This window comes from Heliangelus exortis, chromosome 5 (assembly GCF_036169615.1).
Source record: "Heliangelus exortis chromosome 5, bHelExo1.hap1, whole genome shotgun sequence".
In the NCBI taxonomy this organism is placed as follows: Eukaryota; Metazoa; Chordata; class Aves; order Apodiformes; family Trochilidae; genus Heliangelus; species Heliangelus exortis.
In genome coordinates this window covers 17,250,430-17,270,037 of record NC_092426.1, presented here as the reverse complement: position 1 = coordinate 17,270,037, position 19,608 = coordinate 17,250,430, and the positions used below count along the sequence as shown (strand labels likewise).

Genomic DNA, 19,608 nt, shown 5'->3' with positions numbered 1-19,608 from the left:
GTTGTTAGAGGATGCCAAAAGCTTAAAAGAAGAAATCACCCACACTAGTTGTAAGGTGAATTTATAACCAACCCCTTAAGATCAGTCATTACAAGGAAGCATGTGATGCATTTTAAGTGACAGATTTTTCATCTTTAGGGTAAATTTACATTTAAGGATGTTTAAAATTATCATAAATTAGCACAAAATTAATGTTACTTGATTTTGCTAGGCAGCTAATAGTCAGATCAATGGGGCTCAATAAAAATCACATGCTACTGATTTTCCATTAAAAAATAGCAATGAATTCTTGCTCCAAGGAAACACACAGGACAGAATAGGTGGGAACTCAAATGGGATTCCCATTGCCTAGGTTATTATTGAACAAGGCTTCTAACAGATGGAATTTAAACCAAGATGACCATTTTCATGTTACTAGATCTACTCATATTTGTTAGTTTGTACTGACAGCCTGTCACCAAAAGGAAAGCTACAGTTCCATGGAGCAGAACAATCATGTGCCAAAAAGACATCCTGATATACCCTGCTCTTGAGTCTCTAGCATTTGCTTTTACATAAAGGAGCTATAATTTGGATTCAAAAGCTCTGCCCATGGGACTTATTTCAATTCCCAATTCTTAAAAAAACCCAACCAAACAAAAATAGAATGAAAGTATGAAAGGAAGTGGGATTACAAAAAGAATGTCCTAGGGGAAGGTGTACTACTAAGGAGTGAGCAACCCACAAGGAGTGACTGAAGGTACAAATGATGACAAATAAAACCAGAAGTCCACAGGAAGGTGCAAAAAAGAAAACACTTTAAAAATGGGAGGAAAGGAAACAGCAATACACTGCAGAAGAAAGGCATCTATGGTAGAACTGGTCAGGAAATGGGTAACATTTGCATCTCAGAAAAATCTTTGGTATTCACTTACATTTTGAAAGATTTCCAACCAGTTCTGCTTGGAAATAAAAAAAGGAAGAGAAAGCAGGTCAAGGAGAGAATTAGCAAAGAATATCTGCAGAAATGAAAACGAGTTATCCAGGCAGAGTATTTTAGGCTATTCACAAATTCTTGTACTCTGAAAGTAAATTAAACTGATTTGTATCTTGATACACAATAGCTCAAATGTAAGATACAATTACTTATAATTTATATTAGTAGATTAACAGGAGTTCAATAAACAAATATCAAATTCATATAACATACACACTTCTGAGACATTCTAAAGTTTAATATTGGTCTTATACAGTCACAAGCTCACTAGGAAATGAATCCATGATTCACTTAGTTCAGTCTAGATCACCAGTGGACACAGGACAAAGATTCCCTGGGTTTCAGAGGACAAATTTTGACCACTGGAATCTGGTTTTGCTCACAGTTCTGGCTGCAACTTTAAGTTTGTTACTGAAGCAATACTAGATTTTTAAAACAAGTGCTTTCTCTGATGTTTGGATAATTTTTAAATTTCAGAGGGCAAGAACAGGTGCTTAAACATGGACTATTTTATTTTCTTGAGGGATTTTAACCAGAGTTATACAGCTGAAATACCATGTCTTAACATTCTTAAAATATTCAAATTTGGCTGTTATACAATGACAAAACCCTCAAGCACTGCAGGAGTAAGTTTGGACTTTTGAAAGCCTGTCTCCATTCCCATTGTTATGGAGAAGAGTCCTGCTACTAATGGAATGTCATCAGGAGCCAGATGGGACTCACAGCAGCTGGATGTCAAGTCAGTAAGAAAATAATATCCTTTTCAAAAGTTAGTGCCTTTGAAAGGGGTCTTCTTCAGGATGAGACAAAAGTCAGTTTACCAAGGGCAGATGTATCTTCCTTAAATTTCATAACTAGCTTTAAAAAAGGATAGGTAATCACATTCTGTTTGCAAAATGGCAAATTTCTTGTTGAAAAATATTTACTGTATTCCACACGAGAGACAAGTAAACTCCTTTGATGAGCTAAGGAAGCCTACATGGAGTTTAAGTATCACCTTGTCTATCTCTGATCCTTGTGGATGACAGGCATTGTACACCCATAGGTGACAGTTTTGGTATGTAATTGGAAACAACCATTTAAAAGATATGAGAATGTAGTAGAGGTAAGTTGGGCTTGGGGATTTTGAAAGGTTCCAGCTTTGCTAAAAAAAAACCCCAACAACTCAACAAAATAACACAAAAAACCCAACCAACCAAACCAAACAACCAACCCCAACCAAAACCAAAACCAAAACCAAAACCAAACAACAACACAGAAGAAGAAACATATACAAACACACTCTTTTTTACTGTTTAGATAACTTAATTTCAAAGGGAACTCAGGACAGTCAGAATTTTTAGCTACAGGTACTTTAACTGCTACTTCAAACCACTTCATACCAGCAGACAGAAGGATGAGCAAGCATATGGAAGGTGAGTGGTGCTCACTGCTGTATGATGAGATTCTATCAGTGGTTATGGAGTTCGAAGTCAACAACAAGTCAGTCACACTATTGATAGAAGCTCTTACAAAGGTATTTCACAGCATAATTGTATGCAAAGGACCACAGTAAACACAAGTCATGAACTGACAGCAGAAAGAGCACTTTTGTCAGTATCAACAGCAGATCTGAAGCTAAGACTAAGGCAGCCCCCTGCATTTTGCAAAACAGAATATTCAGCCAGGATTTTTGTCCTTTAGTTACTAAAGAATTCCTTCAGCTCCCAAGGATAAACCATCCTGCTCGTTACAGGTGGGAAAGGGAATGCAATGCAACAAGGATGATGTAGGGTTTGTTAAGATGATTGTGCCAGTAAAAATGTAGAACATTAAGATTACACCATTAAGAATTTATAAAACTAAGTACCAGGTTTTTTACCTAGGCAAAAATAATAAATCACAGGTAATGTAAATATGTAATTTTACTTATGCTTTGGCATCTACACTGCACATGTTACTAATGTTTGGTTTATATAATCACTGCTTGCATGGCTGCTTCAAGGGAGGAAAAAATTAATCAAAAATAGAATCACCATGAGAAGTTACCATAATGCAAGTCAGGACTCAGGAATAATCTAGTAATTGCCCTATGACTTTAAAGTGAAATTTATCAAATAACAATATTCCATCTTCAAATAAGACACAAACCTCATTTTGTCACATCACAATGATCAGAACAAGGAACTGAACTGTGGCATTAACAGCAGAAGAAAAGATATTTTAAAATATATTTGTGATGAAGAAAGTAAGGTTTGTTACAGCCAGATTTTTGGTCATTGTGTTGGGGTTTTTTTCCAAAATAAAGGAAGAGCAGTAGTTCTGCCAATGCAGATGCACTTGCTTTCCCTAGAAGAGGGAACATTTTTTTCTTGCAAACTTGAATGGAATTTTTTTTACTTAGGGAAATTCCCTGGGAAGTCTGTTTTTAATTTACAGATGGTTGTGAAGTTACTTGAGAAGATGCAAATATTTTGTGAGAAAGGAGAACTGAAAAAAAAGGGAAAAAACCCAAGAAATCGCCTACTTTTTTTTTTTAACTTGCAATAATTTAAAAAAACAAAGTATTTCTAACACCAAAAGTAATGCAACCTATTAGCCAGGTGTAAGTGGCATATGAAGAATTTCTTTTGCCTAAGCTTTCAACGAGCCTGAAGCTTGGATTCATTCTAGGGAAATCTGAACTCAAAAAGGCAGTTAAGCAATGGAGTCTATGCTATCCTCTATGCTGACATTTCTGATGCATGAACAAATAGAATGGAAAATTCAGTCAAAACAACTTTACTGGGACTGGTTCTGCTTAGCTCTTCCCAAGGCCTGAAAATTTTACTTGCTCCTTAAGTCTTCCCACCAAGATGGCTCAGAACTTGTCTTCCCTTTTTGCCACCTCCATTGCACACGTTTGCTGGCTACTGTCACAGGATGGGGCTTTCCCTTGGCCTTCCCATCAGAAGAGGACAGAGAAGGGACCATTTACCTCCATGGTCCAGAACTAGCAGCACCTTAATCTGGCCCAAAAAAGAGGAAGCATGGCCTACATAGTCCAGAAAGTGCTGGAGACCAGAGCTTCACAAACCTGGATTCCTTGGGAGCCCATGTGTGTACTGTACAGGGGTTTCTGTAGCAGTGAACATTTAGGGCAGAAGAAAAGAAATACCTAATACATAAAAATTACCACAGACATTTTGTAAAACGTCTTTTACTGAATAACCTGGACTGATTTACCAGGCTTATGCCACTCCACTCTGTGGAGTGAAATTCCATCAACCTCACCTCAGTGGCTTTGGCCATGTCAGGCAGATCAGGCTTGGGATCAGTGTGTCTACTGCACAGTGGCAGGATGCAGACATAGACACAAATCACTCATGCACTATGGATAACTGAGGAAAACTACAAACATCATGGTGGAGGCTGCCTGCTGAATGTACCAAAATTGTAGTTCAAACAGCTCTAATATTATCTCAGCTTCCAAGCTTATGCTCTTCCAAATGGCTGGTGTAACTGGTAACAGCACAGAAGGTCACTATATATGTATACATGTCATTTTGACAGAGGTTGTGCCTAATAAAGTGGACATGAAAGTCCTTGTAAGTTAATATGCAAAAGGTATTTTCCAGTGGATGTACATACCAAGAGCAAGAGCTCACCTTCAAAGCACAACCAGCTCCTTGCCACATGTAAAGTGCTACTGGCTTTGCCTGATTTCATTTATTACCTTTGTAAGTCAGTATTTGCTTTTCTGCATATCCAAACTATTGCTGCATTTGCTCTTAAATTCTCTCAGGGAACTATATGGGGATATGGTCTGCCAAAAATATATATGATGGATCTCATGTTAGAGACATGCTACATGCTGTGCAGCTTTGAAGCGTTATTTTCCCCTGCTGTCTTTGGGTTGGTCTTAGACTTGTCAGCCACAACATGGAAAATATGGATGGTAAACAAGCTAAAAGTGGTGTGAATAAAGTAAATAAAAAGCTACTGTCAAAACACATCCAATTATGCTCTGCTGTGAAGATTTAACACCAGTGGATGATTTTCAAAGTGAAAATAGTGTGGGATGCCTTTTCCATTTGTAGATTAGTTTGGAATGAAATGCCTATTTGTGCAATTTCAGACAAATGCACTACAACATAATGATGCTCTCCTCAATTGCTATTTATTCATGGAAAGTGGTGGATTTGTTGTGTTTGTTAAATGCTTTCCAGTAGGGCTTTTTTAATCTAAACTACTTAATTCAATCATAGTTTATATATAAGAAACAAAATAATGACATGTAATTACATGGGAAGAGCAACACATCGACACCTTTTGCAGGAAGAAAACAGGCTGGTACATTCAGTCCCACTGCTGAAGAGGAATAGCACAGTAAACCTATCAGTTGATGGGAGCTTAACACATCAGAAATCACAGATTTCAGCATCTTAGTCCAATGCTATGGCTTTGGCCTCCTTTCTGAATAAGAGATCAGTCAAAACACTCCAACTAATTACAACTGCAAATTTAACTGAAAACTGAACTGTTTTGACACTAATGGCAGTCTGCACACCAGGACAACACAGTGCAAGTTATTTGCAGGTTATACTGAGGACAACAGAACTGAACACCATTAAGATATTGAGGAAATAAACATGAAATAAACATCTCAGACAATAAGGAAGTGCCACAGAAGACCAGGACCTTACAGAACAAACTGTACCTCCTACACATGGTAACTAAAGAAAACCAGTTAAAAGGTTTAATGTATTATGAAAGGATCCACAACCAAGAAAATACTAGAGCTCCTCTATACGAATGATGAAAACTACCTTTTTTAGGTAATCTTAGGCCTTTCACCAAAGGAACTCTTCTCAAGAGAATAAACATTTGACATGCCTTGAAAAGAAGTTGCCTGGCCTCTCAATATATAGGGAGAGGCACATCATTTCTTCAGATAACTGCAACTGGAGACTGTACCACCTACTGTGAGTGCTCAGCAGACCTCCCTCCTGGAGAAAGCTGGAAGGAGAAATCAACCTTCTTGCACCTGAACAGGTCTAGAAACATCCCCTGCCAGCCTGACTGGAGCATCTCTATGCAGGAATGACAGCTCTGTCTGAGTAGTGCTCCTCCTACTCTTAACAGCAACAGAAGGTGGCTGGGATGCTGTGGAAAATTCCCCCCACTGCACATGATAAGCAGAAGTTATTATCATGATATGCCATGACAGCTTGACACAACAGGTCTTATTTACTTCCATGAATCTGAGGAGAGGGGTAAGCACCAAGAAAGAGGGTGTCATTTTTACAGTAATTGACAACAGAAGTATCCAGTTTTGAGAGCGTCAGATGATGTTCTAAGAGGCATCATGCATCCAGACTGACCTTCTTCCTAAGGAAATTCTGAATCTTAATATCTCCAAGAAAAACAAAACAAAACTGCCTGCTGAAGTTGCTCTATTGCAGAGACCTCCAACTTCTTGAAAGATTTCTATGACTCTACTCCCTACCCCCAAGCCTCTTTTCAAGAATTAGAGGAGTGGATATTGCAGGAGCCCTTAAATATGAGCAGACATCATGCAGACCAGGAATATATTCATAGCAACCTATTTCTAGTACTGCCTAAGGTTAGAGATGAGAACAAAAAGAATTAGAAATGTCTGCATTAACTAATTACAAATGCTTTTCTCTGAGACAGAGGAAAAAGAAACAAAAGCAAAGGAGGGGTAAAATTCCTAATTTCCTACATTAGCAGCTACCTGGTAAACTTGCTGTTCTGCCTGATGTGAAAAAACCCATGAAAAGTAGTCCCTGGAAAATACATAAACTGTAACTATATACAGCCTTCCAGCATATCAGTTTGAGGATCCCTAAACAGAACAAAACTTTCAAGCAGCCTGGAAGGAAAAACAGTTCTATCTCCTCCTTGAGTCAACCCTGATTATGAAACAGGGTCTAAGGAGGAAATGCAGATGAACTGAAGAGAGAATATTCAGACCACGATGTCCTCCTCATAAAAATTACATCTAGTTAATGAACTGGTAGTCCCACAGCTCTGCAATCCCCACTGGAGCAGAATATGAGTCCTGGCTAAAACCAGAGAGAGGCAAAGCTTCTGAATATGGTTGACCTCCACTTCTAGCAAGGCTTGACTGTGGTACAGTGAGATGGAAAGGAACTCTGCAGACTTCCAGAGGATTACCCTCAGGGTTGTGTCCCTCCAGTGTAACAAGTGTGAAACACAGCTGAAAAAGTTGCCCATAAAAAAAATGGATTTTATTCCAATTAGTGTCTTCCTCTCTGTGCATTTTAAGCATCGAGACTCCATGAATGTCACAGGTTCTTTCTCTTCATTTATTGGATAGAAATACTGCACCCAAAGGACTAGACACTGATTCTGAAAAAGGATAAAAATATAAAGAGCAAACAGGAAAAAAACCCTAAGTAAATAATAATGAAATAAGTAGCTATCAAGGTACTCTATTTCACTGCCTTGCAACCATTTACAGAGTTGAGAGGGTGTCACTGAGCAGTCCAGTGAAGTGGAGGTGCTAATTATGAAAGCACATCCCAGAAACCAGAATACATAACTGCCTGAGCTGAAATAGCTTTAGTGGATATTATTAGGTCTCAAAGAGAGGGGCACTGGCAGCACACTTATCAAATTAGTCTCTGTTGTGACTGCCTGAAAATGGAGCTACACCTGTGGCAAACTGTTCTTCCACCAATAAACTATCACCTCTTTAAGTACAGCAAACCACTGAACCACAGTTCTTATTGCCATCACTAGATGTCTCTTACTGCCCTGATTTCTGAAAAAGCTGAGTATATTCAAACAGCATTTTACCCCTGAATCTTCTGGTAAAACTTTGAAACAGAAACTATACTGAAAAAAACTGCCTCACAAAGACCTAAGTTCATAACTAAACCACAGCTATAATGTTTAGGTATCTTTCTGAACTTGCTTTAGCATTACTGATATTCTTCTCACTGGTATTTAATCCAGGAAAAGCTCTTTAGGAAAAGGGAGGGAAGAGTAGGAAAAAGCATTTGTGCTTTGACAAACAGGTCACTGTAGGAGGTTCTCATCATGAACTGCCTGCAGCTTGCTAGTGAAAATAAAACTGCTTTACAAACCAGTGTGCAACAGAGATATGTCATTATTGTCTTCCTAAGAATTTTAGGTGACAGTTTTATTTCATTTAGAACCACAAGTATTAGCAAGCAGCAAGGTATCTGTTGGCCAGATACTTTGAGCTTACATGTAATTTTAAATTTCATGCAAAATACTGATGTGTTTCATGAAGATCCTGCAATGAGCCCCTCTTACCTTACTGCAACAGCCATGCTTCCTATAGGGTTGATTGGCAATGGCCTGGCTCCAGGAAATATTCCTCTACTCAGAACTCGAGCTCCATTTTGTATCACTCCTGGAGGAACTAAAAAACAACAACAAACAAACAAACAAAAAAGGAACATTTTTTCTTTTAACAGAAAAGTTAGAAAAATCAGAATGTGGAACATAAGCTTTTCAGTTAATTGAGAAAACATTAGAGAGGCTTGTGTGGTACACTGCTTACCTTGAACACCTCAGCTTCAAATCTTGTGAATGCCATGGTATTTCCAATTCTATTTTCATGGCAAAAAGTTTAACAGCAACCAATGATAATATGGTTTGTAGGTGCCACTACCTGATCTAGTTGCTGTAGATCATTCCCTGTACAAGTAAATCATTTTTGTTTTGTAATGAATGTATGTGCTTAGAGTCAAAACCAGTTATAAGCACTTACATGACTATTTGGTCTACAATAAAAAACAACGACCCTTGACAGATACACAGAATGAATGTAAGGAGGACTCCACTGCAAGAACTCAGGTCATGGCATTTTATCATCCCAACTTACTTTCTGAGCAGCAACCTCTTAGCCTCTCTCTCATACAAAATAAAAAATTAACTACAAATGTAGATTTACCAGGAATGGAAGGAGAAGAGGCTAAAAAGGTATTAGGCTCTATACCACTAATTAGCCTCCTCCTCCTGCCACTGATGACCTCTACCAGCACCTCCAGCACTTGGCTGGGGCACAGCTGAGTCTCCCCCATGCAATGCAGCACCTGGAGGCCACTGACAGCAAACTGCACAGGTACTGGCCACTATAGATAAGAGATTTAACTTGGCTTATATCAACAACTGTAGCTCTGGCCAACCAGATTTTAATCTACAACCAAGCACTTCTTTTCTATCCAGTCATGTTTCTGTGCTCTCAGGATAGGGCAGCCATCCCTCCAGCTGAAGCTGGAGGAAGCTTGAGAGGAAGCACTACCAAGCACCACCAAAGGAAAAGTTTGTCCTCAGCAGGTCCTCAGGATTTTCCTCCTCCACTGTGGGATGCAGGACTAACTGAACACAGTTCTTCTCCAAGGCACTTACCAGGGACTTATGCGTAATGGCATTTACTGGCACGGCTATTATGTCCCTTTAGTTTGAAACAGGGACCTCCAACAGCCTCAACTCAAACTTGCTTCTGTCCATACCTACTCAGTTTGCTCACTTCTTTACTGTAAGTCATCATTCATACTGTAACTTCCCCTGATGAGTAGTGTCCCAAAAGAGAATGTTGACCAGCACTCTGGATCTATTACTTTAAAACATACAGATATTCTATAAATACATATAAGATAAATGTAAACTGTATCACTTGATATACACATACAGATTTTATCTTTAAACAAATTACAGGAAGACTAGAAAAATCACTGAGCTCGAGAACCAACACACACACATACTACATGCCCAACTTCAAACATTCACAGCTGAAAGTAATAGTATATTCTGAGGAAGAGAAATATGGGCTCAGAAGTACATTATTTCTAAGCTTCTGAGGTATATTTCAATGTCCTACCAACACCAAGCCAGATCCACACCTCCCTTCCAGCTATCCTGATGCTCACCTTGCTACCTTGCTTCACTCCATACCACACAGATTAGTTCTGGGAAAATAATCTTCTTTCTCCTGCTGGTGAGAGCACATCACCCCTGCTAATCAAATTCTGTCACTGTGTTATACCCACCCTTGCTTTTGAGCACCTCTGAAGAAAAGGTCATTTATATTTAGGTGCTTAAGTACAGCTTCAAAATGGCTAAAATTACAGAACCTACTTCATAACAACTAGGGTCAGCTTTCAATGACCAGAATAATATAAAAATTGCTTTTAGCTATTTATCCTTCACTATTTTGTGCACTTTTTCCTCCATCACTAGATTATGAGAAATCGATTAAATCTGTTTCCCTCAGGGGACACTACAGGCTTGCAATGCTCCAATGTTTGTGTTTGTTGATACTGCAGAGCAATGTTACCTTGATAAAAACTCCAAATTCTAAATTTGTTATTTTGTTTAAACAGCATGACCTTCTGATGACCAAAATACTAGTGTCAGGAAAGAAGAGCAGTCTGCTCAAGGATATGGCTAATATAAAATGCACACATAATAGGTAAATTCAAAGCATCAGATAAACCTGCTAAATGTCAAAAGATTAACAGAGATATAATTTCTAATGGGCATGTTTTTTGCAGTTGGCTGTCAAGAGGGACAGATTTTGTATTGCACTACACAGTACAGTTTCTCTACATTTTCAAAGTCATGTTAAAAGAAAAGAACCAGGAGTTTTGACAAAGAGAGATCTGGGAATTTTCTCTTCACTATGATACAAACCACAGAGTTTTATATTGAAATGAAACACCTTTGCACACACATAGAGCCATCTGTCAGGTAGCTATGTCTGTTGCCTAAATATACATACATGTAGAACTTCAAAGCAAAGAAACTGACAGTTCTATTGCAAAAAGAAGCTCCTTGATGCCCAAACTCTTCTTTCTATGGTTATCTAATTATCCTGGTCTGTTGGCAGAGTGAGCTGATGCTTACTGTACCCTTTCTCCTCTCCTATCCTCTCTTTCTGCCTTACCGACCACTCCCATTGCGTCTATAAAACATCCTGTTCACTTACCCATCACTTCTTTAAAATTAATGTCTCATTTTTTTTGCTTCTTACTTTCTCGAAGTTTTTCCCCGCACTCCTATATATAAAAAATACACTGCCATGTCTCATAGCTTGGATTTTCCATTTATTTACAACCCCACTTGAATCCATCCTCCATCTTCTTGACCCTTTGTGGGTTTTAAAGTCATGGCAGTTATTAAAAAACACCCTTTTCAAAAGCTTCACAGGTAAAAACATCCCTACCTCAACACACACACATGCCATGTCTTCCTTTCAGGAATTATTAACTGTCTAAAGAAAAAAAAGGAAAAAAAAAGGAAAAAAAAAGGAAAAAAAAGGAAAAATTTGCTGTCCTCTAAAAATATTCCCCTAAAGACAACTTAAGACCTATTCCTGCCTATGAAATTCACTTCAGCTGCCTGGTCTGTGCAGTGTGCCACCACTCACTGAAATGCTTCAGCAGGACTACCCATGCCAGAAGGGGCCTTAACTTCTCTAAGGCACACCACAGCTCTGTATACTGAAATCACCACTCACAACTCAACAACTATTTCACCTGGCAACAGCACTGTTATTGCTACTGATCTTTACTTTTGTTTCCCAAAACTCTCTGAATTATGACACAGCAATGACACTACATCACAAATCAAGCTTTGCAGAAAGTTTGTATGCAAGGATCAACTGAAGGAGGATGAAAATCCCTTCAGCGAACACCTGGAGCCATGATGAAAAAAAGCAACCCACCACAACTTGCTGTCAAATTTGTGTAGCATTTTAAATCTAAAATGAAAAGCGGAATCAAAATAATTCAATAGCAAAAAGTATTAATATTTATCCACAAAACCAATGTGCTACTTGAAGACTGATATCTATGGCTCACGCATCTCTACTTCCAGCATCTAAAGCATCAGTACTCACTCTCAAAATGAAAGAAATTATTAAAAAAATAATAAAAATTCTACAATTCTACGCATATGAACTGCTAATACATGGTCCCTAGTACCCAGTTTTCCTGCCTTTGTGTTGGCTGTATGAAGATGGCTACTTATTATCAATAGAATTTTTTCCACATGTTGGTACTTTTAAAGTGTTGTGGGTTATTTACTGGATTTACTTTATTTCAAAGATACTTTTATGCCTTACAAGCTTTAATTATGTTTCAAACCCGTACTTTGAGGTGAGGTATTTATATTTTAGATTGAAGATTCAAGGTGTGGAGGCAAGATAATTTACTCTAAGCCATATCATCAATCAGTGTCAGTCTGGACTAACACCTTACAGTCCAAACTCCTCTTTTCTAATGCTTCTTTAACCAACAGTACAGGCAGGTCACATGGCTCCTAATTCCTAGAGGGAAGTGTGAAATGTAATTTACACCTCTTGTGTGCAAGTGCCGAGAGATGTTTACGTCTGAGAAGCTCTGTGCGTTTCTTTGATAAAGGTTTCCTCTTTCATGAAATGTTTGTAGTGAAAGGCAAGGAGTCTGAAACAATGAAATAATCATTCAGCTTTCAGCTTTCATCACTGCCATGTTTTCAAGGAGGCACTGGATCTCATTCTGCTCTCAGGAAGCTTCAACACAAGAAACACTTCCACTGGAGTAGAGTTAAACAATGTGTACAGATTATGCCCCTAATCTGCTGCATGAACAGATACATTATTTTTGAACCTCATGCTGCTCTGGTGGAATTCCACAATCTGAGTAGGATCTGGTGGCATGGCAAATCTCCACTGGCTAACTGCAGCAAGAAGCAATACATCCAAGACAAAAAATCAGGACAGCATCTCTGAAATTCTCCAAGGGGAAAAATAATCTGTCTTTAGTAGTGATTTTTCACATTTCAGCTTAACAGGCAATCAAGTAAATGCCGTATAGGAGAACACATCGTAACCTGAATCCACCAAAACACTACCTCTTAAGATAGTGTTAAAAAGATCCAATAGAAGCCCTCAAAAATCCAATTTTATTTTGTACCTTGTACTCTGCCTCTGGAGACAGAAAATAAGTAGGAGGCCATACGATCACTAGACAGCCAGTGCAGAACTGCTTGAATTCGGAACATGATCTGGGCCTACATTAACTGAGTAGAACACCCCAAATTATGGACGTCTTTCATTACGTCCCTCAACACATTGCATCCGTAATATTTTACTTGCCAAGTGTGCATGCAGGTAAAACAAACTTCCCCCATCCAGCTGAGATAACAACCTCATCCAAGACTGTCAAAACAATCAGAACCATGTTAGACTAGGTCCTTCCCTGAGCTTTCATTGTCCAACACACAATGTAGCCATTTGGCAAAAGTGAAGTAGAAAAGGAGGAGGAAATACTCCATGAATACAGTCATCAGACACACTGACACCTCAACAGATCACTAAATAAGGAAACCATCTTCTTGGCTAAATGTTGGCACATAGAAAGTTAAGTGAAATATCAGCACTCAGAGTGTTTTGTTGTAAATCAAGGACATTTAAAAAAAAGAAGGGGTAACAAGTTCTTTATGTCCTCTGGGAAAGAAGCATATATTTCATTTAACTGTCCAGCTCAAGGTGGCCAATATTTAGACTAGTGAAGATGACTGAACAGTACTTATTGAAGGTAAACATTAAAAAAGTGGAATATTTAAGCATGAAGGTATCCTGTAGGGACTGGTTCTCTGCATCTTCTGTCATCATGGAGCACAGGCATTTATATGAGAACTCTCCTCCCTGACCCATCTCTCTTGCAGCACAGAAATAATCCTTGACAATGGATCCTAAGTTTCTGCAAATTTGACATCTTCAGCATTTTCTGCCAATCTCTCTTCCAGGACAGTGTTTAGCAGAACGCTTTATCTCAGGCTACAAGAACTGAAAATAGGAAACTGCTAATGATGTGTAATTGATGGGGTATCAGAAGTTTCCAAAAGCAAATGTTACCTGCCACATGTAACTTTATTCACATTAACTCTCTTAGCCCTGGCATAAATTTGATGCCATGTGCCTAACTTCTGTTTTACTGCTCAAGGACAATTTTACAGCTCTTGAATTCCATAGTCCGTAGTCCTAACAAACTGCAAATCAAGGATGCATCCAACAAGCTATTTACTTTAAATAAAAAAAGGGGAGGGAGGGGGGAAGAAGCATATCCTGATAATCCTGTCAGACTCATACCTTGTCTAAGGACATTAAATAAGGATAATTCAATCTTCTCAATTATTTTTTGCATAAGCAGAAAGCCATGCTAGGATTTCTGTTTGTTATTAAGACAATCTTGTAACAATCTCTTGTCTTGATTCCTGTAAATATATCTTCTGTATGTACAATCTACTTGTATTACCTTGAAAAAACAAACTGCATTGGGATACAATTTTGGAAGTACAGAGGTACAGTAGTAGTACATTTTTTTGGGTATTACTTCTCCTACCCAACTTAAAACATATGTCTCTATTTTGAGTCTTATATGCTTTGAGATAAAGATCAAAAAAGATTTCCAAACCAGACCATTGCTCATCTAACCCTCTGAAAGCTTCTTTTTAAGAAGCACTCAACAAAACTCCATGTCCCTACCTTCTAAAACATCTTTACCACAACCCATGAAACCAGTGTTGTGAGGTCTCCCACCACTTTCTAGCTAACCTGGGTGATAGTGGTAAGCAGTATTCAAAACAGAAGATGGATGTTCAGAGGGCTCAGAGGAGTCAGAGGACTCTTGGTTTCCTGGTTTGTACCCAGACCCCTTCTGAAAGCACTGTTTATAGCTGTTTGCAGTATTAAACTTCACCTTGAGCAATGGACTTGCACGTGTGTGCAATTCTCAAATTATACAGCAATGCATAAAAGAATACTCATGAATTCAAAGTTATGTATAGTATCACTGACTCAGAAGCTTCTTGAATTACATCAGGATTTCCAGTATAATCACTTTAACTGCAGTGTTGCTTCACTAGCAGAAGCAGCAACACACTACACAAACTCCCTTCCTACTGGTTCTTCCTAAAGAGCAAATGGTTCCAAGTTCAGAATGAGCTCACCAGTTAAGAAGGTAATTCCTACTCTGAGGCACTGGAACAGGCTGCCCAGGAAAGTATCGAGTCACCATCCGGGGAAGTATTTAAAAGACATGTTCTGTGGTACTTAGGGACATGGTTTAGTGGTGGACTTGGCAGTGTGCTAGGTTAATGGTTGGATTCGATGAATAAATACAGTAACCTGAATCTCAGGAAATTCAAATGCACTGCAAAACCACCAAAAAAAGTCTCCATTTTAATCATGGCAAAACACATGGGTTTGGCAAGGCTAAATGACATGCCTGGGCAGCTACACATGCCACACTGGAGTGACAGCTGGTAATTTTTACTTTCAAGACACTGGTAAGAATCTTAACAATTGTACAAAACTAATGCATGGGCTTCACTGAGTTAGTAGCCATGACTACCAAAATGAACTTCATCATTTATTCACAAACTCCTTTTCCTCTGTCTTCTCTTAGATTCGTATCAGGGAAAATAGGCCCAGAAATCTGATGCAACTTGTCCAAGATGGCCCAGTCATTACCCAGCCCCCCCTTCAGGTCAAAATACGGTTTTCAATACAAGTCATGTATTTTGTAATCAGTATCACACACCGGCTACTAATAAAATCTAAAGTATTCATAACTTTTGATAGCTACTACTGAAGAAAGAAAGTGCTTCAGTTGCTGTCTCCTTTTAAACATAAGCAAACCATACAAAACTTGATAGAATATTAGTAATTCCATTAACTGAAGCAAATAAAGTATCAAAACTAGGTACCTACATGCCCTTTCTTAGCATATCACAGTATCCTTCATATTTAGTTCTTGGTGCCATCTGGCCTGTATGTTTCAGCAGAGTCTTGCACAGGGCTGGCTACTCTGAACTTTAGTTACAATCTATAAATATTTGGTCTGTGAAGTGTTGATATTTTTAGAAGCTGATTTCTTATACCAACACCCCAACTATAATTGCATTATTTTCAACCTGTGGTAGCCATGTGAACAATTAATTAACTCATGTCTTAAGTCTGCAAAGTAAAACCTCCACAAACACAAAATAATACTATCAGTGGTGCTTCACTTTTTTATTCTGCCATTATTTTTTTTTGTCATGAAACTAAAGCAGGGTGTGACTGGGGTAAATGGTACACAATGCTTATGCCAGCCCAGACTCAGTACCAAGATTGCACATAAAAGCAAAAGCCAACCTTAGAATTCATGTGTGGCTGTTTGCAGTCACACATGCATATGGAATTTTAAATGGTCATTTAAAACCATAAAGATAATTAATCAACCTGTTACAAAGCAGGGATAATTTACTCTGGATTTTCTAAAGCCATTAAGATGAAATTCCTTTCCGAGGGACTACTACAAAAGAAAACAATTATTAAGACCTTGAATGATAGCTATAGCTAACTTCATCCTAAAGATGCTTTTAGCACTCACATTGACTAGATAAGCACAGATGATTATCCTGCTTAAAAGGTAGCTTTTAATCCAAGGAGGTGCCTTTAAAGTCAAAAGCCAACTCATATAACAATCCATACAAACATGAAACCAGATTTTGTAACAATCTACTCTGGAGGTATTCACTTTTCACAACAAAGGCTAAATGTCTGTAAGGCAAAGGCCTTAACAGACCAGAGTTTTAAACCTGACGATTTTTCAAGTTGTTATACCATGAAATGACACTTGGGTTTTGCTTTCACCTGATCATCTTTGTTGTCGAAGTAACTGGCACATTCAGAGTTAAGGCCTTCAGAACAAAAAGGTGTTTTCAGACAGGTATTAACACCTATGGTCAAAGCACAAATTATGCCACTTCCTCTTTATACCTTGTCTTCAGAAGATGGGGCATGTGGAGCACTGATGGTTTGACCACATCCTTTGGCACCACAGTCTAACAGGACTGACACAACTCTAAATCTTCAAGGAAATAAACAGTACCAGCATGCTTACTGCCCTGATAGTTCACAGCTTGATTTACAGACCACTGCAGTCATTGACAGAGCAGAGAATGAACTTCCAAAGAGTGAGCTTCCAGATGATGATCAGTATTGTGATGAAATTTTTATAGCCCAATTGCCTTTTATTTGAAAATTCATTTTATACGTGATTTTTCATGTAGCTGTTTCTTAATGTGCAGTAGTAATTAATTTGATTTAAGTTGCCTAAAATTTTCCTAATATGGTAGATAAGTGAAACTCAACTGCATTTGTAGGACAGGCTGATTTACTTCCTTAGGTATCCCCTGACGTACACACATAAATATTTTGTGTTTGTAATTTATAGGACCTCTGATATTATGATAAAATTTCTGCCTTTTCCTTCTGGCATCAGTCAACTCTACCCAACATTCCCAGGATTCATGAACACCTGAGCAGACCCTGCAGTTCAGTTCAAAGGCACTAAGGAGGAGCAATGTGAACGAGAAACCATCTTTCTGCTCTAAGTTCCCTCTCACTTTTTGTTGTCCTGACACAACAGCTCAATGGGAAGGTGACATGGGGAGAAGAGATATGCCAAACTCCTAGAAGGCTACAATTTCCCTCCTCAAAGACACCTGTACAAACTAAAATAGCAGTAAGTGATTTGCCAGCTTACAAGCTATGATCTCTATGAAATGACAGTGCCAAAATCTCCTCTTCCAGGCAAACACCTGCAACTCTGGCAAACGTGGATGTGGTAAAAATCTGCAGTATTAAGTACATGCAGCTTACTATGTGGATCTCTTCCCTTTCTTGTTTGCAATCTTCTTCTCTCCAGGTCCTCCCATGAGTCGTTCAAGATTATTCTGCATTTTGCCCATTCTTTTCTGTGCACATGCTGCTTTCATTCTTCCCCAACTTCTTTTCCCCTTTTCTCTGCCCCACAAACCTCACTTCTTTTAAATTTCTGATACTTTGAAGATCCCTTATTTTATTCTTCCCACTAAGCCAAATGATAAGCTCATCTTCCTGATTAAAGCTTTCCTTTTTCCTACCTACACATAGTAAGGATTGCTCTCCCTTTCCCCACAGTCCCTGAAGGCTGTTTGACAGAGAAGGAGAAGGACCACTCTCCCCTCTTTCCAGAATGAACAGTTTCTTGGTACATTGCACTCTCCCCAGAGAGGAGCATCTCAAGAGGCATTTCTCTGGCAGGGTCACAAAGCAGGATGACAATAGCTTTCCTTGGCTGCACAGGAAATGCTTTAATAGTAATTGACTCTCTTCCCCAGGCAGAGTATCAAAGTGCAAATCAAGGCTTCCCCTGAAATTTGTATTTGGTTGCATGAGCTAGAACAATAGTAGTGATGCTAGACAGGCTTGAGAATGGCTTCTATTTTAACTTCTGCCTTTATTTTTTAGAGCTGCCTGTCACTTGGCATTACAACTGTGCTTGCTGACCAGCAATATGTTTGTTTTCTTGTACTCCCTGCTTTTGTGTGGATGTATTCCTGTAATATCTTTACTGCAAGCTCTATGGGGAGGATGATTCCCTTACTATTTCATAGCTCAGTACAGTGGGGGCCAAGCCCCCTTCAGAGCTCTGTTAGTATACAGCATCAAAACCGTGGTTCTGGTCACAGAACAAGGACATTATTGGCAGGAAATGAGACCTTTCCTTTGCTCCTGGAGCCTGCTTGCTGCCTTGCATCAGACAGAGCAAAAACGCAAAATGGGCAGGATGTGTGCAAGGAAAGAGCTGAAACAGTGCCCAACTGAATGGAAAGTATCCAGATGGCTGTGGTAACTCACACGATGGGAGTCAAATCAAAACAAAATGAAAACAAAACCATATGCCATGTACCCTTCACTCTCTTGCTCTCTTTCTCTCCCTGCCTTTCTCCTGGCTGTTGCCCCAGGTCTTTCTATCAGTACAGATAACAGTATGTTACTCAATTATGTGGATATCATGAATAACAATAACCTCTCTTTTATATTAGAGAACATGGATTACTGCTATTCATGTGACAAATAATGTAATATGAACAACAAAATTATACTCATGTAAGGGTCAAGAAAGTGTAAGGGTCTACAAGGGAAGTTGTATTTCTTCATGAAATCCTTCTTTTATCTGGCACGCTGTACACTTACAAAAGAGAATATTAACTTTACACGTCTATGTTGCTATATGCTATAGAAATATCTACTCACAACCTGCTTGTATCTCAGGGGGAGTATTCAAAAGCATCATGGCAGTGGCAGCATCAATGTCAGGATCTGGAAAAATCAACCAATAAATAGATTATTTACAACTGGGCTAATCTTCTTGCCCCCGTTGCTAAACTACAGGTTCAACCAAATGTCTGTAGTGAAAAGGTGTAAGAGTTCATTATTCAGAGGGCTTGTTGGTCACACATTGAATTTACCCACAAACTTGCATGTGATCCCATTGCTACTATTTAGTAGAGCAGTGATAAATGTCACCAAACCATACTCATGTGTGCACAATACCTTTGCTGTTAGGCTCATGAATTTGCTATTTAATTCTGTGAAGAGTATTACGATTTCGTTACAAAGAATCTGTGAAATTAAGTGCAACATCACATTCTGGAAGCAACATACAGGGATGAGCTGACAGTGGAGAGGGGAAGTGCAAGGAACACCTACACCTAAGCCAGTACAGAAGATGACTCTCAATCGTTTTGGATTGTCAGTAAGGATTTCAGTGATGTTTGAGAAAGTGTTGGAA

General features: G+C 38.7%; 1 protein-coding gene across 12 annotated transcripts in view; it reads right to left on the bottom strand.

Annotated features, from left to right (window-relative positions):
• FOXN3 (forkhead box N3) overlaps positions 1-19,608 on the bottom strand; it is a 201,461-nt gene that overhangs the window by 9,173 nt on the left and 172,680 nt on the right. For 4 of the 12 annotated variants that reach the window (XM_071745814.1, XM_071745812.1, XM_071745813.1 and 1 more), the window contains 3 exons: positions 19,071-19,136; positions 8,264-8,372; positions 915-938 (listed from right to left, as the gene is read on the bottom strand). In XM_071745814.1, coding sequence (XP_071601915.1) covers positions 915-938; positions 8,264-8,372; positions 19,071-19,136 — 199 coding nt within the window. The remainder of the gene's footprint in view (positions 1-914; positions 939-8,263; positions 8,373-19,070; positions 19,137-19,608) is intronic. The other 8 variants (XM_071745817.1, XM_071745818.1, XM_071745820.1 and 5 more) reach the window with 5 other exon arrangements.